The 25,362-nt window shown below is 39.4% G+C and overlaps 1 protein-coding gene and 1 pseudogene across 1 annotated transcript in view; one reads left to right on the top strand and one right to left on the bottom strand.

The window, feature by feature from the left end:
- HELB (DNA helicase B) overlaps positions 1-22,265 on the top strand; it is a 41,157-nt gene extending 18,892 nt beyond the window's left edge. Inside the window, exons 7-13 of the mRNA XM_065887992.1 lie at positions 1,610-1,764; positions 5,096-5,177; positions 6,039-6,098; positions 7,243-7,471; positions 8,275-8,418; positions 16,498-16,992; positions 22,161-22,265. Coding sequence (XP_065744064.1) covers positions 1,610-1,764; positions 5,096-5,177; positions 6,039-6,098; positions 7,243-7,471; positions 8,275-8,418; positions 16,498-16,992; positions 22,161-22,265 — 1,270 coding nt within the window. The remainder of the gene's footprint in view (positions 1-1,609; positions 1,765-5,095; positions 5,178-6,038; positions 6,099-7,242; positions 7,472-8,274; positions 8,419-16,497; positions 16,993-22,160) is intronic.
- A 1,151-nt stretch (positions 22,266-23,416) lies between these two features.
- On the bottom strand, positions 23,417-23,659 carry LOC136131365 (small ribosomal subunit protein uS14-like; annotated as a pseudogene).
- Positions 23,660-25,362: the final 1,703 nt, after the last annotated feature.

Here is a 25,362-nt window from a genome sequence, read left to right as displayed (position 1 = left end):
AACGTAGAATTAAATTGGAAGGTAGATGTTGCTCAAAGAAGTGCTTTCTTTACGATGATTTGTTTTCTGTCAGAAGAGTTCTTATTTCTTTAATGATGGATGAAAAACTTATTAGCTTATGTGGAGGTCTTGCAGTAGCTATTGGGTTCAGATATTTAGCACGACAGGGTATTGTATTAGACTACAAGATGCAGTTTTTGTTGCTTAAACATTTTCTTGGTTGGATGTCAGCAGAAACTAGAATATTCAAAGCCTACTATCTCCCTGCCCCATCTACCCTGGAAAAGATAGTGGGTGTAGAGGCAGAATGGACAGGAATAGGGTAGATGATATAGGTTCGTACTGGGACGTTAAGAAAAATAATGCCGTTGGAAGTGTAACTATAACTCTTCTATAACTCTTATCTATAACTCTTCTGCGCCTACCTAAAGTCCACCTCAGTTTTGGAATGTTGGTGGATGATGGGTCATTTTAAATTCTAGAAATCTTGGAAGAATCTAAGGCACATTAGGTTTCTTAGAACTCAATTTTATCTGAAATTTAGGATTTCCTTTTAGTAACCCTTTCGATATCTTTTGGGCTGAGCTGTGCTCCTTTCATTATTCTTGGTCATTCTTGGTCATCATCAGCAAGTGTTTAATGACAGAAGGATCCCAGTGATACCACGGAAAAGCTTCTAGAGATAGAAGTATGTTACATGTCCTGGGTCAGAAGCAAAACAGGAAATCCATGGTGTTTCTCAGTACCCCAAATTAAATCTGGGTTAGTTCCAGCCGGGACAGCCTTCTTCCCTCTTTCTCCTTTCCTCCCTTCTAGCCCTGTTCGGAAGGATTGAAAGATGACACAGTAGGGTACTATTCCTTTGATAGCTAGGCTGCTGTTAGGTCTTTACAGGGTGTCAGTTTTCTTCCAAATAACCAAGGAGGGACTCCAGTATGACAAGGCCCCCCGGCCTTTACTGTGCTTTCTGATATGACTTGCTAGTCTTGGGGAATACAAGAACAAAAGAATGATGAGGAGGGAACAGAAACAAAGAGAAGATGTGGATACTTGGTTCAGCTGGGAACATGAGACCATATATATGATATATTACAGAAGAAAGGAGACAAGAAAGAGTATGATGGAAAAGGCCCCAAAGAGTTCAAATGAATTTAAATAGAAAGGAATATGGAGCCCAGTGGGCCCAAATTTCCCTCCTAGCTACCCCGCTTTTTACCTCTGATCTTGGGCAACCCCACTGTAGTTAACTACGCCTCGTGTTGCTCATCTGTGAAATGAGGATAATACCTACTTGGTTTGGTTCTTTAGTGGTCTGGAGAAAAGTAGGTCAAGTTTTCAGAATGTTGCTTAGTAAATTCCATGACAGTTTCTTCTAATACTTTTAATGTGCTAGGGGTAGGGGACTGATGGATAAAAGTAACATTATGGTCTAGTTAAGTGTATTTTGAAACTCATTTACTATTTATAATGCATATATGGGTAGCCCTTTTACCCTGTTTATGACCTATTCACAGATATTAATTCATGTAATGACATTATCTCTGCTCCTATGTGAAGATACATTTTTGGATGCTAATGCTGTTAGTGTATTATTTTACCTTTATTTAAGAATCTCGAGACGCCAGTTTCCAACATTTGATGCAGAGCTGAATATCTCTGATGATCCAACATTCCCTGTCTCAATACAAGATAAATCATTTATTTTTGTTAGACTCCCAGGAGAAGATACGAGTTCTCAGTTCTCAAAAAGTAATCATCACTCTTGTAAGTATAAACTTTTATGTTATATAGGGTTAAATATTTCAGTTTTGTAATATAGTTATTAAATGACTAGTTATAATTTTATTTGATGGTAAAGATAAATATTGCTAGCAAAACGTTGGGCACTGAAAATAAATAATTTATTAATCATCAAAAGCAGATGACTTTAGCATTTTGTAAAGAAGTAAGCTCTTGACACATGCATACTAAGGGCTTAGTAAATATTTGTTGAGTAAATAAGTGGATGTAGATGATTAGTTTAAAATAAAGCGAAGCCCTAAGTAATCCAGGTTCATTCAGGAGAAAGCATGTCTTAATGAATGAAGCTTTTCTTTTACAGCAAATACTGTAAAGGTACCGTATTTGCTGGAAAAGTACATTTGCTGGAAAAGTAAATACTACATTTGTTGTTTTGAGTACATTTGCGAAACAAAAGTAAAGGCTGTCAAACTCTCACCAAGCTGAGTTCCTAACAGTTCTGTTTCTAGTAAAGTGGACAAGCATCACTTCTAATTGTGGGTATTAGGATGACAGCGTGGCAGGGCTGAGGAAGTGCACGGGATAGGGAATCTTCTGCCTTATGTGTACGACCCATGTCTCATCACTCTACTATTTGTAAAATGGGAGTCATAGTGACAGTGCGTGGGGGACAGTTGTGAAGGTTGAGGGCGTTCATAGGTTTTGAGGAACTATATGAATGTTAGTTTTTTGTGAATAATAGGTATTAAATTATCTGTTCCAAATGAATTTATTTAAATTGAATTTATTTATTTATTTAAACAATTTGATCTTTATATTATAAACTTAACTTAGCAAGCTTTTTTAAATTGTACAGTGGTTTACTCAGAATTGAATTAGTGAAAATTTAAATGATTTTTATTGAGGATTTATTGTAGTTGCCACAGTTCTTCAAGGTATATCCTTCCTCCTTAGCAGCTTTCACTCTGCATGTGAAATTGACATTCAGCTTTATCTGTAAGCCTGTCCTCCTTTGTGTGTCCCCATCTCAGTTCCTATGGGTTAGTGTTCATTCACATGTTACATTATTCTTTTTTTAAATGCGCTCATGTAATAATAGGATTCTATAAATGCCTTTTTGGCTTTTTTTTTTATTATTATAGAAATCGTTTATATTCCTTAACAAAAGTCAAGTGATACAGAAGTGTTTGAAGTAAAAATTATTTCCTTTAATCATCCCCTGTCCTCTTCCCCTGAATCAACCCCATAAAGGTCACGTCTATAGGAAGAGCTTGGAGTTTCTCTTTTTAAACCGTATTATATCCATACACAGACATATATTAGTTTTACATAATTTGGTTTATAAGCTGTGTATTGTTTTTTGAGTTGTTTTTTTTTTTTTTTCCTGCGGTACACGGGCCTCTCACTGCTGTGGCCTCTCCCGTTGCGGAGCACAGGCTCCGGACGCGCACGCTCAGCGGCCGTGGCTCATGGGCCCAGCTGCTCCGCGGCATGTGGGATCTTCCCGGACTGGGACACGAACCCGTGTCGCCTGCATTGGCAGGCGGACTCTCAACCACTGCGCCACCAGGGAAGCCCTGACTTGTTTTTTATTACACATGTTGTGAGTAATTTATAGATAATGTTTATCCTCTCCACAGCTTACTTAGTTCATAGTAGGTATTAGTACAGATGAAGAGAGTGAGACTAAGATGGTTAAGAAACTGGCTTTCTTTGCCACTCCATTTAGATCTACCTAAAATATGTTTAGTTTTATTTCTGGTACCCATTCTTTACATTAATGAGAATGTACTTAAAAAAAAAAGTTGTTTCAGAATGGTAGTGGAGCTTAGCTGGAGCTGTTTTCTATCTTAATTGTAAACTTCAGCTGGAAAATGAGCCTCTTCTTTAAGAGAATTGAATAAATTACTCCTTAGAGAGGCATATAGTATTTTTTCGTTAATAATTAAGTGTTATTCCTTAATACTTAAGTAATAAGTATTTCTTAATAAATTACTCAGTTATTCCCATTATTGAAAGGTACAAAGGCCTAAGATAGGCTTCGTAGCTGGGCTAGAATTCCAGAGATGTTAAAATATGAGAAGAAAATGCGTATCTTAGAAACAGTGAAGTACAGCGTACGTATTGATCTGGGAGATGTAGAGAGAGTGAACAAAGCAAGGAGCAGAACAGCGTGATCCTGTACGTGTGAAAGAAACCAGTGTTTTGTGAGACCTTTGGCAAGCGGGGCTTGGCTGGCGGTGAGCTGAGTCTTGGACATTTTTTAATGATAATCTTTCCTTCATCTGAAAAATGAAGGGCTCAGCGAGCAACTGATTCAGTCTTCCTAGAGCAGGGATCAGGGCTTTTTCATTCCCTTGTGATTTATCTGCTACGAGGGACCCAAAAGCCTGGAATGTTTTTACCCCAATTTTTATTTCTTCTGCCTCTCCTGAGAAATGTTCCCCAATTTGTAACATTGCTGAGAGAGGTTAGAGGAAGCCTGCTTCTCAGTGCTCTGTGAAGGACAAGCTGTAAGTGGACATTATCACTGTCAACGATCTGAGCTCTAAAAGAGGGAGGCTGGTCACACTACCCCACTGGAAAATTTCTTTTACTTCCAAGAGCCTCAGTTTCAGGTTGTAACAAGGATGTAATCAGTGGTGCTAATTAAACTACTTAATAGCTGGTAAGGTCTAGTCACTCTTGGAATGGATGCCCTTCCTGTGTCAGGGTTAACCTTTTAGTTGCTGAATCATGGGGACATCTGGGGGCTCTGGAGGAAGGAAAGACATGGCTGGGGTGGGAGGGAGGGCACTGTGGTGTTTGGGGAGTAGCCATTTTCTAGTTAAAACAGAAATATCTCCATATGTTATACTGGTATGTAAAAGCTAAATGTCGGCCCTGTATATAATAATACATACATCATGTGAGTATTGTGAAGATTAAAGATGAAATCACATATGCAAAGCATATAGATTCTCAAATTATAACTCATGACCACTAGTACCACCAGAACTTAAGACAGAAAGAAGTCTTACGTTAGTAGTTATGTTACATATTTTGTCCTCTTGCTCATACTTTAAAGTCAGCATTCACAAACCATCAGTAAATATGCAGTGGTGATATTACAGATTAGGAGCTGTCCTGGCTAGTGATTGAGGATAGAGTGTCTGGAACTGTCACCTTCATTCTCTTTTCTCTTGCCCCTGGCTGATGAAACAAATGAGGTTGATGCTCCCATGGTGAACTTGTATCCCATTTGGTGAGATGTTTTCCTGGACCCCTTAGCAGCAATTCTGAAGTAGTTTCTCCATTGAAACAATGTTATAATTTAGTGCTTTGCTGTGTTAACTTTTTTCTCTTGAATTATCAGATTTATATTCTGCAGTTAGTACTTTACTCAAAGAAAAGGACCTAGAAGATGCAAAAACATCACAATTTATTGCATTTAGAAGGTAAAGCATTTACAAAATTTTGGTGTTTTTAATGAAGCTTTTAAATCTCATACCTTATGAATCTAGGTGCTGTTGGAATGGGAGACTGGTAGTTCATCACTGTGAATTCTCTCTTATTTTGAGGTATTTCTTGGGTACGTCCAGCAGAAGGCAGTTTCTAAAGAGGGCTCTTCCTTTTTATTGGCCACGCCTTGCAGCTTGTGGGATCTTAGTTCCCTGACTAGGGATCGAACCCAGGCCCTCGGCAGTGAGAATGCTGAGTCCTAACAACTGGACTGCCAGGGAATTCCCTAAAGAGGTGCTTTTTCTACCAAATATTATATTTGGTAACTCATAGGAAATCTGAGTGGAAGAAAGGGTTAAGATCAAAATTACAAAATACTTTTCCTGGAGAAAGTCCTAGAAACTTTTTTTTTTTTAAGATTTATTATTTATTTATTTATTTTTATTTTATTTTTGGCTGTGTCGGGTCTTAGTTGCGGCGTGCGGGCTCTTCGTTGTGGTGCGCGGGCTTCTCTCTAGTTGTGGCGTGCGGGTTTCCTCTCTCTAGTTGTGGTGCGGAGGCTCAGGAGCGCGTGGGCTCTGTAGTTTATGGTACGCGGGCTCTAGTTGAGGCGAGTGAGCTCCATAGTTGTGGCACGTGGGCTTAGTTGCCCCGTGGCATGTGGGATCTTAGTTCCCCTACCAGGGTTTGAACCTATGTCCCCTGCATTGCAAGGCAGATTCTTTACCACTGGACGACCAGGGAAGTCCCAGTCCTGGAAACTTTTGATAAAATCCAGTATCTCATAATTGTTGGTAACAGAAATCCACACAAAAGAGGTTCCATTAAGGTGACCCTTGTATTTTTCTGTGTTCCAGGCAGGACTGTGACGTGATCAACACCTGCTGTTGCAAGCACTACACAGGCCGTCTAATCAAGTAAGGACAGTGCTTCCTGGATTCGCCATACTTTTGTTTGTTTTGACATTTATCACTGTAGCCGCATATTTTAAAATCTTTTTTCTCCTTTGTGAAGTCAAATGATATCTTCAATTAAATATAATATATATCCTTAGGAATTGACTATTTGGTAATCAGGGTAATAAGAAAAATAAAGAATAAAATTGTCCCTGTGGTTTCCTACCTCTAGCTTCTCCAAGATGAGTGTGGAGAATTCAGGGCAATTTTTCAAGTTAGAATGTGTGTGGAATGTGTACAAGAACCTTAGCAATAGGGTGCCTACAGAGAGCACCTTAGGTGGACTTTTATCAGGGAAATAGGAGCATAGAAAAGCCACTCTATCCACACGTAGGACAGACTAACTCACTTCTCTGGCATTTATCAATACCTACTCTTTATTAAGTGCAGAGAACCCAGAGAAGTGTAAATTACAAGAGGAGCTCCCTGTTTATTGAGGAAAGACACAAAAATCCATGATAGGTAGCCCAACAAAGGGTTGAAAAGCATAAGTTTGGGGCCATCCAGTCTGGGTCCCAGTAACTGTGATCTTGGGCAGGTAATTTCACCTTTCTATGTATGTAAAAGAGGACACTTACCCAGAATTTCCCTCATAAAGTTGTAGTAAGGATGTAATGAAATAATATACCTAAAGCACTTACCACGGTAACTGGTATTATCACCAGCACTTATTTGATTTGCTGCTATTATTCTGATAATATAATTATCAATAGCAATATGTGTAACTGCTGTAAGACTTGAATTGGGGTAGTGATTAGAGAGATTGGAGAGGAGAGGATGGATTTAAAAGGTAGAGTCAATAAGATTTTTGGTAACTTTTGTAATATAAAGGCAAAGAGAGACATCAGCCTTTACGCCAAGATTTCTAACTTTGAAAAAATTCCACTGGGAAATGTCACTGAGTTTGAGGTGCTGTAGAAAGTGTAGATAGACCACAACTGAGGGAGCCTGATTTCTTGTTGACCTTTGGAGAACAAAAGTGACGTAAAGAGACTGTGGAAATAATTTTGAGAACTGGATCAGATCCGAGTAAGAGTCAATGCTTAAAGAAAATGAAATTGAGGTTTTCCCAACTCTGATGCTGTATTATCATTTTCTAACCCAGAAACCATCAGAATAGACTTGAATTTGGAGTTGGTGATAAAATCTGTTGTACCAGGAACGCGTATCTCTCAGACTTACTCCCTGAAAATACCTTCAACAGCCAACAAAATAATGAACTAAAGGCCAGTGGCGAAGACTTTAATGGTACTCCTCATGGTTTTGCTAAAAATAAGCATGACTTTGAAAGTGGTATTCGACTCTGTAATGGAGAAGTATTTTTCATAACAGAGGTAAATGATAACAGAAAAATAGTACCTTTTCACCTATGAGGGATAGATTTAGTTTCCTTTTATTGCCCGAGGATTGATTCAGAATTTAATCATATCAGAGCTGGCATTCTTCTTCTATAATTTTTTGTTAAGGATTTTTGCATCTGTGTCCATGAGGGATCTTGGTTTGTAGTTTTCTAGTGACAATCTTGTCCGGTTTTGGTGTCTGACTAACGCTGGCCTCATAAAGTGAGTTGGGAAGCGTTCCTTTCTCTTACATGTTCCGGAAGACTTTGTGAAGAAACATCTTTGATAAGTTTGAAGTGCTTGAGTAACAAAAACAAGGGACAAGTGACACACTTATTATATTTTACAAAGCATCACTTGCTTGGTTGCTGTGTAAATGTAGGAACTATAGAAGTGGTCACCTTGAATTTGTCCTCATTGTATAAATACACTTATAAACTTACACGTTTATTCTTTAAAATCTGTGAGGAAAAGTAAACTCTTTGCAAAAAATACATGCAGACTTACATAGTGCAAGAAGTGAAATGTATAGTCTTCAAAATAAGAAAGACAACACAGACTGTTCTCCAAAGAGTCAAATTAAGGTTAAATTTCAAGGACCAAAAACTTCCATTTGTGGTTATTAAAATATTTGGGTGTGTCTGTATTCAGTTGATGCTCAAGCATAGATTTTAAGCTTTTTGAAATTCTTAACAATTATACATGCTATTTTATTCATAAGGTGTTCAACCCCAAAACAGACCTTTACAGTGTACATATTTGGAAACATACAAAACAGTTATTTGTTTTGATGACAGGATAAAACTGATATAACTTTTGGAAAGAAAAGATTTTTGACCATTAATAATATGGCTGGCTTCGAAGTAACTGTGGATTTTGGGAAACTAATGCAGTATTGTAACATAAAACATGCATGGGCAAGAACTATTCACACTTTTCAGGTAAGAATGGACTTTAATAAAGCAATTTAAATAGCTTGCCAAGATAGAGTATCTTGCATTATTTTCTTCCTAAGTTTTGTTGCTTTTATTATTTTTTTAATTAGGAAACAAAATACACAGAAGTACAGAAACTACTGTACAGACACTAATGTTTTGCACTCTCTGCTTCAGAGCTGTCTTTATTTTCTGGATCTAAGACATAGTTAAAGCCTCAGCCTGAAGGCCTTCCCATGTCTCCCAGGAAAAGAGCGGTCAGGACCAGAATAACTGAATTTCCCTCTTGCTTCCGTCTCCAGTGTCACTTGGCATGGCACTCTTACTGATCTTGCCTTTATTTAAAATTTTGATATTTTTTTCATTGTGGATCTGTTTTGCTCTAAATTTTAACTTTTAAATTATTTTCTTAAACTGAAATATAGTTGACTTACAATGTTTCAGGTGTATACAAAAGTGATTCAGTTATACGTGTAAATATATATGTATATATATTTTCAGATTCTTTTCCATTATTGGTTATTACAAGATATTGAATATATCAGTAGTGCTCTGTGCGATATAGAAGGTCCTTGTTGTTTATTTTATATATAGTAGAGTGTATCTGTTAATTCAAAATCCCTAATTTATCCCTCCCCACCCCTTCCTTTCCCCCTTTGGTAACCATAAGTTTGTTTTCTATGTCCGTGAGACTGTTTCTGTTTTGTAAATAAGTTCATTTGTATCATTTTTTTAGATTCCACATGTAAGTGATATCATATACTTGTCTTTCTCTGACTCACTTCACTTAGTATGGTAATTTCTAGGTCCATCCATGTTGCTGCAAATGGCATTATTTCATTCCTTTTTCTTTTTTTTTTTTTTGGCCGCATCGTGCAGCTTGTGGGATCTTAGTTACCTGACTAAGGATTGAACCCAGGCCCGGCAGTGAAAGCACCGAGTCCTAACCACTGGACCGCCAGGGAATTCCCTATTTCATTCTTTTTTATGGCTGAGTAGTATTCCGTGACATACCATGTCTTCTTTATCCATTCATGTCGATTCACATTTAGGTTGCTTCCATGTCTTGGCTATTGTAAGTAGTGCTGCTGTGAACATTGGGGTGCATGTATCTTTTCAAATTAGAGTTTTCTCTGGATAGATGCCCAGGAGTGGGATTGCTGGATCATATGGTAATTCTATTTTTAGTTTTAGTTTTTTTTTTTTTTAATTTTTAAAAAATGCAAGTAACTTTATTTTTTGTCCATGCTGTGTGGCTTACGGGATCTCAGTTCCCTGACCAGGGATTGAACCCACACCCTCAGCAGTGAATGTGCAAGTCCTAACCACTGAACCGCCAGGGAATTCCCTATTTTTAGTTTTTTGAGGAACTTCCATACTGTTCTCCATAGTGGCTGCACCAATTTACATTCCCACCAACAGTGTAGGAGGGTTCCCTTTTCTCCACACCCTCTCCAGCATTTATTGTTTGTAGACTTTTTGATGATGGCCATTCTGACTGGTGTGAGGTGATACCTCATTGTAGTTCTGATTTGCATTTCTCTAATAATTAGTAATGTTGAGCATCTTTTCATGCGCCTGTTGGCTATCTATATGTCTTTGGAGAAATGTCTGTTTAGGTTTTCTGCTCATTTTTTGATTGGGTTGTTTGTTTTTTTGATATTGAGCTGTATGAGCTGTTTGTATATTTTGGAAATTAATCCCTTGTCAGTTGCATTGTTTGCAAATATTTTTTCCCAGTCCATAGGTAGTCTTTTCATTTTGTTTATGCTTTCCTTTGCTGTGCAAAAGCTTTTAAGTTTAATGAGGTCCCATTTCCTTATTTTTGCTTTTTTTTTCCATTGCTCTAGGAGATGGATCCCCAAAAATATTGCTGTGATTTATGTCAAAGAGTGTTCTGCCTATGTTTTCCTCCAGGAGTTTTAAAATATCTGGTCTTACATTTAGCTCTTTAATCTGTTTTGAGTTTATTTTTGTATATGGTGTTAGAGAATGTTCTAATTTCGTTCTTTTACATGTAGCTGTCCAGTTTTCCCAGCACCACTTATTGAAGAGACTGTCTTTTCTCCATTGTATATTCTTGCCTCTGTTGTCATAGATTAATTGACCATAAGTGCATGGGTTTATTTCTGGGCTTTCTATCCTATTGGATTGATCTGTGTCTTTTTTGGTACCAGTACCATACTGTTTTGATGACTGTAGCTTTGTAGTATAGTCTGAAGTCAGGGAGCATGATTCCTTCAGCTCCATTCTTCTTTCTCAAACTTGTTTTGGCTATTTTGGGTTTTTGTGTTTCTATACGAATTTAAAAATTTTTTGTTCCAGTTCTGTGAAAAATGTCACAAATGTCAAATTACCAAATGCTGGTAATTTGATAGGGATTACATTGACTCTGTAGATTGCCTTGGGTAATATGGTCATTTTAACAATATTGATTCAATCCAAAAATATGGTATATTTTTCCATCTGTTTGTATCGTCTTCAATTTCTCTCATCAGTGTCTTACAGGTTTTGGAGTACAGGTATTCTGCCTCCTTTTTAGTCCTAGGTATTTTATTCTTTCTGAAGTGGTTATAAATGGAATTGTTTCCTAATTACTCTTTCTGATAGTTTACTGTTAGTGTATAGAAATGTAACAGATTTCCATATATTAATTTTGTGTCCTGCAGCTTTACTGAATTCATCAATGAGTTCTAGTAGCTTTCTGGTGGCATCTTTAGGATTTTCTAGGTATACTATCATGTCATTTGCAAATAATAACAGTCTTACTTTTTCCTTTTCAATTTGGATTGCTTTTATTTGTTTTTCTTCTCTGATGCTGTGGCTAGGACTTCCAAAACTGTTTAATAAAAGTGGCGAGGTGGGGTATCCTTGTCTTGTTCCTGATCTCAGAGGGAATGCTTTCAGCTTTTCACCGTTGAGTATGATGTTAGCTTTGGGTTTGTCATATATGGCCTTTATTTTGTTGAGTTATGTTCCCTTTGTGCCCACTTTCTGGAGAGTTTTTTATTTTTTTTAATTTATTTATCTTGATTGCTGAGTTTCTTGGTATCCTCTTAAGTTTTGTACCCAAAGCAACTGGCTCATTTGCCCTCCCCTCATCCCAGGCCTTCCCACCCTCCTCAGAGGTGATTTCTGACCTGAATTTGTCTGTTCATATAGAAACAAGGTAACCAAGTTTTACATAAGTGGTATTGTATTGATTATATATATTTTTACAACTTCTTTTTTATTTATTTAACCAACTTTATTGGGGTATAATTTACAAACACATTTTAATTACAAAGTGGGATGGGTTTTGATAAATGTATCCCCTTCCTCTACCCTTGTGAGGTAATTACTTTTGATTTGGGAATAATTTTAGATTTATGGAAGAGTTGGGAAGTTAGTACAGAGAGTTCCCGTGTACCCTTCGCCCAGCTTTCCCTAATATTAGCATCTTATATAACTATGGTATATTTGTCAAAACTAAGAAACTACTATTGGTACAGTACTATTAACTAAAAAATACACTTTATTTTGATTTCACCAGTTTGTCCATTAATGGCCTTTTTCTGTTCCAGAATCTTATTCTGGACACCACATTGCATTTGCTGCAACTTGCTTTTCAACTTTAATATTTTTTAATTCTCACAAGTTATTTGTGGCTCTGTTATTTATCTCATTGTTTTGAACTCCTCTCTCTGCCATTGTGTTGTTTTGGTGACAAGGCTGCATCCACTTTCTTTTTTTTTTAATATAAATTTATTTTATTTATTTATTTTTGGCTGCGTTGGGTCTTTGTTGCTGTGTGTGGGCTTTCTCTAGTTGTGATGAGCGGGGGCTACTCTTCATTGCAGTGCGTGGGCTTCTCATTGTGGTGGCTTCTCTTGTTGTGGAGCACAGGCTCTAGGAGTGCAGGCTTCAGTAGTTGTGGCTCACAGGCTCACTAGCTGTGGCACGCGGGCTTAGTTGCTCCGCGGCATGTGGGAACCTCCCAGACCAGGGCTTGAACCTGTGTCCCCTGCATTGGCAGGTGGGTTCTTAAGCACTGCACCACCAGGGAAGCCCCCACTTTCATTTTTATGTAGAAAATTTTATAGGTTAGACTATATCCTCTAATAGTAGGCAAACATTAATTAGCATAGGGTTTTTTTCCCAAAGTGGATGGTGTTTTATTTATTAACTTACCCCACCCCAGTTCCAGAAAGAATTTGAAATGGCTTACAAAAAGTGCCCACAGTTGAGCATGATTTTTTAAAATATAAAGAAATGCATGTCAGGGACTTCCCTGGTGGTGCAGTGGTTAAGAATCCGCCTGCCAATGCAGGGGACACTGGTTTGAGCCCTGGTCTGGGAAGATCCCACGTGTCGCCGAGCAACTAAGCCCATGCGCCACAGCTACTGAGCCTGTGCTCTAGGCGCCGCAAGCCACAATTACTGAGCCCACGTGGCACAACTACTGAAGACTGCACGCCTAGAGCCCATGCCCCGTAACAAGAGAAGCCACTGCAATGAGAAGCCCGCGTACCACTATGAAAAGTAGCCCCCGCTCACTGCAACTAGGAAAAGCCCTTGTGCAGCAATGAAGACCCAACGCAGCCAAAAATAAATAAATAAATAAATTTATTTAAAAAGAAAAATGCATGTCAAGTGGAAAATAAAGTTAAACATGATAAAAGGATTACTGCCAAGAGTGGATTGAATGCTGATATGCATACTGTCCTATTTGCGTGTTAATGTAGACTGCAGATTCAGCTTTTAAGTTCCCTTAAGGCCAAAGTTCCCAAAGCGAAGAGAGAAGCAGTCAGTTGACTCTGTCTATTAGGTTAAAGTAAATGAACAAACAAACAGTTGTTGAGAAGGGCAAATATTCCTAGCTGTGAGATCTGGGAGAAATTTCTCCCATGGATTTTTATGATGGGGACTCTGGAATTCTGGAAACTCATATTCTTCAATTTTGGGAAATTTTCTTAAATAATTTCATTATCTCATCCTCAGATTTCTCTGTTTTTTCTTTCTAGAACTTCTACTGTATGGATATTGGACCTCCAGAACTGGTTACCTGAATTTCTTATCAGCTCTCCTATTTTCCAACTCATTAATGTTTTGCTCTATTGATTTCTTCAGACTTATAATCCAGTTTTTCTGTTGCATTTCTAGACAAATAAGTAGTGAAGGGTTTTTATTACTACTGGGTGGAGATTGGAGTGGATATCTTGGAATGTTCTTTTCATTGAATCTGGCTCTTATTTCATGGTTGAAATAATGTCTCTTACCGCTGAGAACATTTGTGATTGTTGTCTTCTATCAGTATAGCTTGTTCTTCAAGTTCAGTTGAGCTCAACAAAAATGTATTGAGTCAGACTCTCTTCTCTGTGCTTGGTAATAGGTCAGTCCATGAAATAGTCAATGATACTTGACATTATGAGGATTATATTTGGTAAGGAAGAGGATAGAGACAGATGTAATTGAAAAAAATAAGTAAACTATGTATTATGTGAGAAGGTGGTAAATGCTATGGAAAAGGGGTGGGAGTGAGGTGCAGTTGTAATTTTAAATAGGTGGTCAGGGTAGGCGTCACTGACAAGGTGGCATCTGAGCAAAGATTTGAAGGAGGTCATGAAGTTAAACCACGTGAATATCTGGGACAAGAGCATTCTAGGTAGAGAGAATAGCCAAGGCCAAAGTTCTAAGGTGGGAGAGGCTGTCCAGCAGGTTTGAGAAACAGGAACAGCAAGGAGGCCAGTGTGGGAGAGTGACAGGAGATGAGGTTAGAGGAGTGATGTGGGCCAGGTCACCTCCTGGGGCCTTCTAGGACTGTGTTATCCAATATGGTAGGCAAATCTGGTCCACCAGCTGTTTTGGTAGATAAATTTTTATTGGAACCCAGTCCCACATTCATTTACATATTGGTTATGGCTGCTCTTGCACTACAAAGGAAGAACAGAGCGGTTGCCATAGAGACCATCTGGCCTACAAAGCTTAAGATACTGATGCTTTGACCCTTCACAGAAAAAGTTTTTTGACCCCCACTCTAAGGTCCATATAGACTTTCAGATTCTAGGTCCACAAACTCATGAAGGGCATTAATGGTTTGTGTCTATTCATACCAGTTGAGTTTTAGAACAAATTTACAGAAGTAAATAAATAAAACTTGCCTCAAGAAGTTTGACAGTTCTTAATGATTTGAGGAAGATTTAAGGACATGGGCAAATGATTAATAGCAGGTTGTGAGGTGAAGGTAGGTGCCCATGTCCCACTTTCGGAGGACAGCTTTGGCTGACAGTCTAATTTTTATCCTCATTCACTCAATGAGACACCTGATAAAGAACAGTGAGCCAGACAGATGTGGTCCTGCCTTCACAGAGCTTACAGTCCAGTGAAGAGTACAGTTAAGAAGGCAGTTGGTGACAGTCCAGTCAGGTAAAAATACTGTGATAGAGGAAGTACAGGGCGCTGGAAAGTACATGGATCAGGAAGTAGGCCAGATGGAGGCCAGGGACTGGGGAGCACAGGCAGGATCACAAGCAAGTTCTTTGTGCTTGAGGGAGCCTGGCTCATGGGAAGGAAGGGGGAGAGGAAGGAGGGGGAAGGCCAAGGCGGGCTCTTGAAGGGCTGTAGGAGCCATATTAAGGAGTTAGGACTTTTTTTTTTGAGAGCCTGGGAGCCATTAATGGGTTTTAAGCAGAATCTGATGTGACTAGATTTGCATTTGACAAATAGCACTGTGGCTGCTCTCTGTGAAGACAGTGTATTGCAGTAAATGTGGGTACAGGGAGACTGATTATGAGGCTATTAGATTTTTCTCAGTGATATTTAATTGATGATTAAGAACTCAGTTAAGTTTAGGTAGACGTTTACCTGTTTACAAAAATACAGTGTAAAGTATAAAGTCCATGGGGGCATGGGGGGATGGTGCTGTATATCTAGCAAATGTGTTTAACATTTGTAGAATTAAGTGTCATTTACATTCATTTCTGAGATTCGGCAGCATTGGAAGGAAGTACTTATCAAACTTTTATAATCTGAGGAGTTGGTTCAAACTCTCTGTGTCCAGCAAGGTAGAAGTGCTTGGTAAGTATGAGGTTTTTTTTTAGTGCAGGTGTGTATTTTCTCCCTGCCTCATCTTGTTGTTTGTCTCCCCACAATTCCTCTTTCAGGCAGAGGAATGTGGGAACGCTGGGAGAGAGAATGGCTCCAACCCCTTCTTAGTTTATGTTGGCACTGAAAATACAGGGACTAAGAATAGCCACAATTTGTTATTGTTTCCTTGACATTGTTTTCTCACAGTTACATGGTGACATTGAGCATTTTTCTTGCCTGTAGTATAGTTCTTGGTTTGTTACACCCAAGAAACAAAGGTTCGTCATTCTCTTTTGTCTTATCTTGATAAGAGTAATAAATGGTTCAACATTGGAAAAATACGGAAAGTAGGAAAAAAAAAATCATCCATAGGCCCTCTGTTTGGAAACAGACTGGTTAAATTTTTGGTAGGATTCCCTTCTTGCTTTGTGATTTACTTTGTTTTTGTTACATCTTTATGTGCACTTCGTATTTTTGATCAGAGTAATTTTATTTTGTGTTACATGGTTGTGATCATTTTTTTATGTATATGTATCAAGTTTTTAAAATTTTGTTATATTTTAAAGCATATCTGATGTTTGTAACATATATAGATACATGATATAGAAAAATAAATATATACATATATATATTTATCTATTTCCTATTATTAGATATTTCAGGTGTCTGTTTTTTGTTATGTAAGTAACAGTGGAGTAAGACATCTATACATAAAGCCCATGCAGCCGTTTCAAATTCTTTTATTAAGGAAGATTTAGCACTGCGTGTGGTTTAAAGTTTATTGCTGGGTTTCTACCTGGATCTATGACACCCAAACTTAGCAGCGTAATTAGAAAATGGGAATTCCAGGATAATGAATGAAATGGAACCCATCAGATGGATTCATTTGAATATTCTGGCCAGGTAGAATGCTCTTGAGAGCACTTTGAGGACTTGTCTCCTTTCTGCCTTCGTAGACTCTCCAGAGACGTGAACCCATTATGCAGTATTAAATCTCCTTCGTGCATTATTTCCCCTCAGGGGTCGGAGGAGAAGACAGTCGTGTATGTGGTTGGGAAGGCGGGCCGCCAGCACTGGCAGCACGTGTACACAGCGGTGACCCGGGGCCGGTGCAGAGTGTACGTCATTGCAGAAGAGTCTCAGCTTCGGAGCGCAATTATGAAAAACAGTGTTCCCAGAAAAACGCGTTTAAAACATTTTTTGCAAAACAAGCTCTCCGAGAGCTGTGCACCTCCAGCAGAGTTTGCATCCCCATCAAAGAGCTCTGAAGACAGCAGGAGACCCAGCACACATCCATCAGCATCCCCACTCCCTACAGCCACAGATGACAGGGTGACAGATTACGTCCCCAGAAGGAGGGCCTCTGTGGCTGATGACACGCTGTTTGCCTCTGCTGAAGGATGGAAATTATCTTCATCTGATGAAGTGCGTACAATTGAGGATCCATCACAATCGAGAGGGTCCAAAAGAACATGTTGCATGAATGCCACTGCAAGTCCAAGCAAAATTCTTATGGTAGGACTGATGTTCAGGTTTTATGTAAATATTGTTGGCCTCAGTGTGCTGATAAATGACTGTGTATTTTTCTTAATGCCACGTAGTGCCGCAGGGCTTAAAAAACAAGTGTTCCCGTCACCTCTATCCCATTTCCTCTCTATTTCTATATATCCTGGTGGATCTTAGCTTGATCTTGGTTGGATGTTTCTCCCTCTGCTTGAGGCTGGCACTCTGGACAGCGTCAGTGGACGGGTGGAGGCGGAATGCCAGGAGAAACTTCCTAGTCTTTCTGCATCTTCTTTCCTCCTCTTCCTCATCACCTTCCCCTTCCTTTCGCAGGCCATGGTCCCATTTTTATCTCCACAGCTTCATTGAAGTGGCTGGTGCCAGTCATCTTCTTATCAACTTCAGAGGCCTTTTCTTAGGTCTCATTCTGGACTTTTCCCCCCGACAGTTAACTTTTTTTTTTTTTTTTTTTTGCGGTACGCAGACCTCTCACTGTTGTGGCCTCTCCCGTTGCAGAGCACAGGCTCTGGACGCGCAGGCTCAGCGGCCATGGCTCACGGGCCCAGCCGCTCCGCGGCATGTGGGATCTTCCCGGACCGGGGCATGAACCCGTGTCCCCTGCATCGGCAGGCGGACCCTCAACCACTGCGCCACCAGGGAAGCCCCAGTTAACATTTTTAACTGCAGTTGCTGTTGCCACGTTTCCTTCCCTTGGTTTCAGTGTTCCCTTTCCCTCTGACACTTCCCGTCCATCTCTGGCTCGTCTCCCTTTCATGTCTTCCCTCCTTTTCTTCCCTTCCTCTGACTGGAGACATCTCCCCCAGGCTCAGGGCTTCTTTCCCTTGAGAACTGATCCCATTCTCTCAGTTTTAGCTGTCACCTTTGCACTGGTGATTTGGTCAACAAATAGTTTTCAACTGTCCATTGCATTCCAGGCACTGGGCATTCAGCAGTTCAGTGGCTTCAGTGGCTCCCTAGTTCCTGCTGCATAAATTCCAGGCAATCTGGCTTGGCATTTGAGACCTTTCTCTGTTCGATTCCATCTTTCCCAGCATCATTTATTTCCCACTATTCCTTTTTTTTTTCTTTAGTCAATCTAGTCTTCATTTATTCACTACAACTGAACCAAACTTATCCTCATCTCTTCCTTTTGGTTTTTTTGGATTCCTCCTTTTCTCTGCCTCCTCTCTTTCAGCATTTGAAAAAAAGAAACCAAAAAACATAGCTTCTCTGCTAGTCACTGATCTAAATGTTGGAGGGAGAGAAACAGGTCCCTGGCTTCATGGCCATTACATTGTACCAGTGGGTCCTAGGCAATCCATACCACAGAAAAGTTTTCAGGTCAAGAAAGATTCTATGAAGAAAATACAGGTAATGAGGTAGGGCATGGTTGGTAGGAATAGGGGGGCAAGAGGTGCTATTCTGCCATGGTGGTCTGGTAAGTCTTTGCTGAGGAGGTTACGTGTGAGCTGAGCAGTAATGATGCAAAGAAGCCAGCGGTTGAGGCCCTGAGGAAGAGCATCCCAGGCAGAGGGTGTAGAACATGCAAAGCTGAGAAGGAATGACCTTATTGGAAGGGGAAGGGAGACCAGTGTGCCTAGCAAATGAGCAAGAGAGAAGATGTGATGATCTCAGAGAGATAGGCAGGACTACAGGAGGCAGCTGGGACCTTATCCTACTTGCCACGGGAATCCATTGGAGAGCTTTAAGCAAAGGTGCGATATCATCTGATTATGCTTGACAAGCATCTCTCTGCTATGGAGAGTGACCTGTGGAAAGGAAGGTGGAAGCAAGAAGACCAGTCAGGGTTGTCCCAGGGAGAGCAGTGAAAGAGCAGCGAGGGTGATGAGAAGTGGTTGGATTCTTGATGCCTGTTGGAGATGGAGTCTATTTGACTTGCTGATTGGATGTGAGGGGATAAAACAAACAGTGACCCAGGACGATTCCTGGATTTCTGCCTGAAGCAACTTGGTGAATTGTAGTGCCGTTTCTTGAGATGGGAAAGATAATAGGAGAACTGGGTTTGGGGAAGTGGAGAGTTCTCTTTCGGCATGTTATGTTTAAGTTATTAATTAGATGTATATGTGGACTTGTTGAGAAAGGCAGTGGTTGGTAGAGAAGTTTAGAGCCTCAGGGTAGGTTAGGGAGGGAAATGTCCATTTAGGTGTCATTAGCATGTAGTGGTGGGTTCATTTCAGGAGATGCCACAGATAGAGGAGGAGGCCTTAAGACTGAGTTCTGGGGGTACTCCTAACTTTCAGAGGTCTGGCAGAGGAGGAAGAACTGGCAAAGGTGACTGAAAAGAAGTATGAGTGAGAGAAAAGGAAGACTAGGGTGGTGGGAGGGGACAAAAGTCTACCTAGGGTGGACTGGTCGGAGACTAGGGGGTGAGAGAGTGGAGGAAGCAGTAGAGGCAGGGTTCTTGAAGGTTGCTATGAAAAGGAGCAGAGAGGGCTTCCCTGGTGGCGCAGTGGTTGAGAGTCCATCTGCCGATGCAGGGGACATGGGTTCATGCCCCGGTCCGGGAAGATCCCACATGACGTGGAGTGGCTGGGCCCGTGAGCCATGGCTGCTGAGCCTGCGCGTCCAGAGCCTGTGCTCCGCAACGGGAGAGGCCACAACAATGAGAGGCCCGTGTACCACAAAAAAAAAAAAAAAGAAAAAGAAAAAAGAAAAGGAGCAGAGAGATAGGGCTGTATCTGGATGGAGAACTCATGGTCAAGGAAGGATTTATTGATTTATTTATTTTGGATGGGTACATTAAAGCATCCTAGGATATTGATGGAATGGTCCAATGGAAAACAAGAAATTCATGATTCAGAGAGAGGGGATAATTGTAGGAATGGAGTCCTAAAGTGGGTGAGATGGGAAAATCCAGAGCATAAGTAGAGGAGTTTCCCTTAGATAGGATTGGGGACATTGTGGTGTGTGTGTGTGTGTGTGTGTGTGTGTGTGTGTGTGTGTGTGTACACACACATATATGTATACACATGCATATAATGGAATATTACTCAGCCATAAAAAAGAAAGTGATAAAAGTGGACATAGAAAAAAGAGTTTTCCCTTTTTTTCTTCTTCAAAATAGTAGGATCACTGCTGATTCTAAGTTTCATTCAGTACTCGAGATCAACTCTGCTGAGATGGAATTTCCATCTCAACAAAGCATCTTTTTTTTTTTTTTAATTAACTATGTTACCTCTTACAAAGACCCTGAGATAAATAAAGCTTTTGACCTGGAGCAGAAAACAGAAGCAGTTCCAAGGAAAGAGTCTTTTTCTAAAAGTTTCTTGCTTTTTATTTCTTAGCACCAACATGGGGTGGGTGGATCATGGTTTATAGGATGGTACGAAGAGAAATTGGCAGCACTATTTATCATCAGTTTTGAGCTTGCCAAAGCTTTTAAGCTCTGGGGGAGGCTAATGTCCCTGAAGGTCTGGAGCGCAGAGTGACGCTGGGGGGCTGCCCAGTGTGGGTTGTTCTCACTGCATGATGGCAGCAGTATAAGCAAAGTCCTCTAACTGAAGAGGATGAGTTTTCTCACAAGTTTTGCCCCAAGTATGTGGCATTTACAGGAATCCCTAGAAATGAGGAAACTAGAATTCAAAGCTTCAGGACTTCTATAAATTAGGGACCTCTTTGTCTCGTAATTCTAGACTTTCAGATGCATTGAGATGTGTCATTTGTGAAAGATCAAATTCGATGACAAGGGCTGCCCACATATCCATCCTTCACATTTGTATTGCTACATAAGGGCTAAACCAGTATTGAGATTCTACAAATACCAATGACTAAAATACCTGAGCCCCTCCCTCCTAGAAGAAAGCTTTTGCTTTTCTGTCAATTAATAGCTTTGGGTTTGGAGAAAAGTCCTCAAAGAAAATGTTGACCTGATTATTTTTTTTTCCTTTTGCCTAGCTTCCCACCATCAAAGAAAAAAAGGGATGGGTGACAAAAATGACCCTTAAAATAAAAACATATGTGTAAAATATTGCTAAAATTTATCATGTTTAAAGCAGGATTTCGGGAATTTTTTGAAAGAAAATGACATTTTTACTTAAAAATAAAAAAAGCTAGGAAAGACATAATTACATAGTTCCTGAATAAAGAAAGTCCTTGTCTTACTCAGAGTTCCCTAGAGAAACAGAACCAATAGGGTGTATCTCCATCTATCTATCTATCTAGGCTATTTAATTTAACCTATCTATCTGAATTTATTTTAAGGAGTTGGCTTATGCCATTGTGAAGGCTGGTATTAGTAGAGTCCAAAATCTGCAGGTGAGCTGGCAGATAGGAGGCTCAGAGAAGAGTTGATGTTGCATTTAAAGTTCCGAAGGTAGTTTGCTGGCAGAATTCCTTCTTCCTGGGGGGAGGTCAGTCTTTTTTCTGTTAAGGCTTTCAGTTGATTGGATGAAGCCCACCTACATTATGGAGAGTAATCCACTTTACTCAGTCGGCTGATTTAAACGTTGATCTCATCTAAAAAGTACCTTCAAAGAAACGTCTAGAACAGTATTATTCAACCAAATATCGGGGTACTGTGGCTTAGCCAAGTTAACACATGAAATTAACCATCACCGTCCTCTAAATTGAACAGATTTAGCGTGATGAATGATGAGTCGAGTTTTGCTAATTTTTCTCTTTCCCTGTGGTGGTGAATCTTCTTCATGACTGTACTGGTCCATTGACTGGTGCTTGGGAATCACTAACAGTACCAAGAGTATACTTGAGGTGTACTTGCAGTGTATCGTCTTAACCACACCTACAGCTGGCGTCGTGGACTGGGCAGCCAGTCATACAGGGCTTCGTGCTTAGAAGGAACCCATGCTTGTTTTAATGTTCTCTGCTTGTCATCTTGAACTTCTTAATTTTTGAACAAGGGGCCCACATTTTAATTTTGCACTGCCAAATTATGTAGTGGACCCTGTCCACACTTTTAGAAATTAAATGTATGTACTCAGTTAGCAAACAGTCACTTCTACATGCCAGTCCTGGAAGTGGGTAGTGGCGTTACCACAGTGAGCGAAAGCAGGATGACAGCTGACGGCTCTGGTCTGCTCCAGGCTTCCATGGGGTGGGCAAATGTATGATGTCTTCTGAGAAGCAGTCAGAGGGAATAGAATTACACAGGGTAGACTGACTATATTTTTATAAAATTAACTTCATTTTTATTGTTCCAACAGGTGGAAGAATCATCTCCCCAAGTGTCTTCTAAACTTCAGAATTTGAGACTAAATAGTTTAACCCCCAGGCAACTTTTCAAACCTACAAATAATCAAGAAACTTAGTTTTATTTCAGATTGCTCAAAGTAATTGTCTATTTTTTTCCATTCAACACAAAATGAACGTCATAGCTTCAAAGGATCAAGACAAAAGAGGATGTCTATTAACTGGAGTTTTATTTTAAGGCATTTGTGTTAGCAGATGTTTTAAAATCATTTCATCCAAGAAAACCTTAGTGATTTTGACATCTGTCATCAGGAGAACTGACAGCACTGGTCATATATGAGGGAAAAATATGTTATATATTTTTTTAAAAAAACCTCTGTACTTTTAAAAGTGTTTTATTTTTAGAATAATGCCTTATTAATTTCCATCATCGTTGTGGGTGATCCTTGCCATTGGGTTGAAGCAGTGGTAAAGATAAACTGTAATTATATCTCTTAAATTACTGACACATATTCTAGGACATTGTGTCTTCTGCAAAGTGGTCATCTCGCAAGGCTGCTACTTGCTCCATCACTGCTGCCTGGGCCTACCTGGTACATTTTCCTGGAAATTCCTGCTGAGCTGGAAGCACGTTGGGTTTTGTTTTTGTTTTCTTAATTTGAGATATAATTGACATAGGACATTGGGTAAGTTTAAGGTGTGCACCATGTTGATTCACTACTTCTATATTGCAATATAATCACCACTGTAGCATTAGCTAATATGTCTATCATGTCACATAGTTATCATTTCTTCTGAGAGTATATTGTTTTAAAGATATTCCACTTTGAAAATTTTTTTTTCCTCAGTGATTTGGTTTTTTTGCATTTACTATTAAATGGTAAAAGAAAAAGTTAGGAAAAATTTACCTGTTATCCCAGTGTTTTAAAAATGGCCTTCCTGAGATATAATTCACATACAGTTCACCCGTTTACATAGTTGAGTGGCTTTTAGTAAATTCACCACAATTGATTTTAGGACATTTTTATCATCCCCCAAAGAAACCCTGTACCTCTTAACTCTAATCCCTTTTCCGCTTCAGCCCTAGAACTGCTAATCTATTTTGTCTCTATTGATTTGCCTATTTCAGACATTTCGTATAAATGGAATCATACAATATATGATCTCTTGTTACTGACTTTGACTTAGAATAATGTTTTCAGACTTCATCCACATTGTAACATGTAACAGTGCTTCATCCCTCTCCCTTTTTTAAAGTTTGAAAAAAAAATTATGTACAAAGAACTAGCATTATTTCTTTTATTGGGTGTATGTCTTGGATAATCCGTTCAAGGAGTGTCATTTTATCCAGCTTGATGAAGCCTATATCTTTCGTGTACTGATGGAAAAACTGGCGGCATATATTGAGGTAATATTTCCAGATCAGACCATGCTGGTTTGAGCTGATGTGGCGAGATCAGGAACCTTGGCTGAATTTTTGCAGGTAGCTCTAGTATAGTTGCTCATGACCCATCCTGCTTTCAGGAGTGCAGTGAGGTGGAAGGCCTTCATTTCTTTTTATTACGAAATATTCCATTGTATGCATATGGTATGTTGAATTTATCCATTCATTAGTTGATGGACATGTGGGTTGTTTCCTCTTTTTGGCTATCATAACTAATGTTGCTTTGAACATCTGTGTACAAGTTTTTGTGTGGGTATATATTTTCATTTCTTCTAAGTATATACCTAGGAATGGAATTGCTGGTCGTATGGTAACTCTATGTTTAACCTTTTGAGGAACTGCTAAACTGTTTTCCAAAGCAGCTGTACCATTTTATATTTACACCAGCAGTGTGTGAGGGTTCCAGTTTCTCCATTGTCTCCAGCATTTGTTATTATCTGACTTTTTAATTATAGCCATCTTCGTGGATATGAAGTGACATAATGGTTTTGATTTGCTTTTCCCTTATGACTAATGATGTTGATCACCTTTTCGTGTGCTTATTGGCCATTTGTATGTCTTCAGAGAAATGTCTATTCAGATCCTTTGTCCACTCAAAAATTGGGTTATTTTCCTTTTTATTATTGAGTATCAGTTCTTAATATATTCTACATACCAGTCTCATTAGAAACATTATTTACAAACATTTTTAATTGTGATGATGTCCAGTGTATGTATTTTTGTTGTTATTGCTTGTGCTATTGGTGCTACATCTGAGAAACCAATGCTTATCTAAAGTCATGAAGGCTTACTCCTATTTTTTCTTACAAGAGTTAAATAGTGCTAGGTGTTACATTTAATCTTGGACTCATTTCGAGTTAATTTTTTTATATGGTGGGGTAGGAGCCCAACTTTATTCTTCTGCATGTGGCTCTCCAGTTGTTCCAGTTCCATTTCTTGAAGTGACTATTTCTCCATTGAATTGTGTTGGCATCCTTGTCAAAAAATCAGTTGATTATAAATGTGAGGATTTATTTCTGGATTCTCTATCTATTCCATTTATCCAAACATCTGTCCTTATGCCAGCACCATGAGTCTTCATTAGTTTTGCAGGTTTGAAATCAACAAATGTGGGGACTTACCTGGTGGTCCAGTGGTTAAGACTCCACACTTCCACTGCAGTGGGTGCAGGTTCAATCCCTGGTCAGGGAACCAAGATAAGATTCCTGCATGCTGTGTGGTGCAGCCAAAAAACAAAAGGAAATCAAGAAATGTGAGTCCTTCAATTTACTCCTCTCTTTCAAGATCTTTTGGCTCTTCTGGGTCCCTTGCTTTTCGTATGAATTTTAGGATCAGCTTGTCAATTTTATTGACAGAGGAGCCAACTGGGATTTTGTTGAATCTATATATCTGGGGAGTATTGCCATCTTAACAATATTAAGTCTTCTGATCTATAAACATGGGATGTCTTTCTATTTATGTCTTCTTTCATTTCTTTTAACGATGTTTTATAGCTTCAGAGTATAGTTTTATGCTGTTATTTAATTGAAGTATAGCTGATTTACAATGTGTTAGATTCAGGTGTAAAGCAAAGTGATTGAGTTATCTATATTTATAGATACATAGTATATTCTTTTTCAGATTCTTTTTTTTTTTTTTTTTTTGCGGTACGCGGGCCTCTCACTGTTGTGGCCTCTCCCGTTGCGGAGCACAGGCTTCGAATGCGCAGGCTCAGCGGCCATGGCTCACGGGCCCAGCCGCTCCGCGGCACGTGGGATCTTCCCGGATCGGGG

The sequence above is a fragment of the Phocoena phocoena genome, chromosome 11 (genome assembly GCF_963924675.1).
Source record: "Phocoena phocoena chromosome 11, mPhoPho1.1, whole genome shotgun sequence".
In the NCBI taxonomy this organism is placed as follows: domain Eukaryota; kingdom Metazoa; phylum Chordata; class Mammalia; order Artiodactyla; family Phocoenidae; genus Phocoena; species Phocoena phocoena.
Note: the sequence above shows the minus strand (reverse complement) of the source record. Positions and strands in the feature narration are given on the sequence as shown.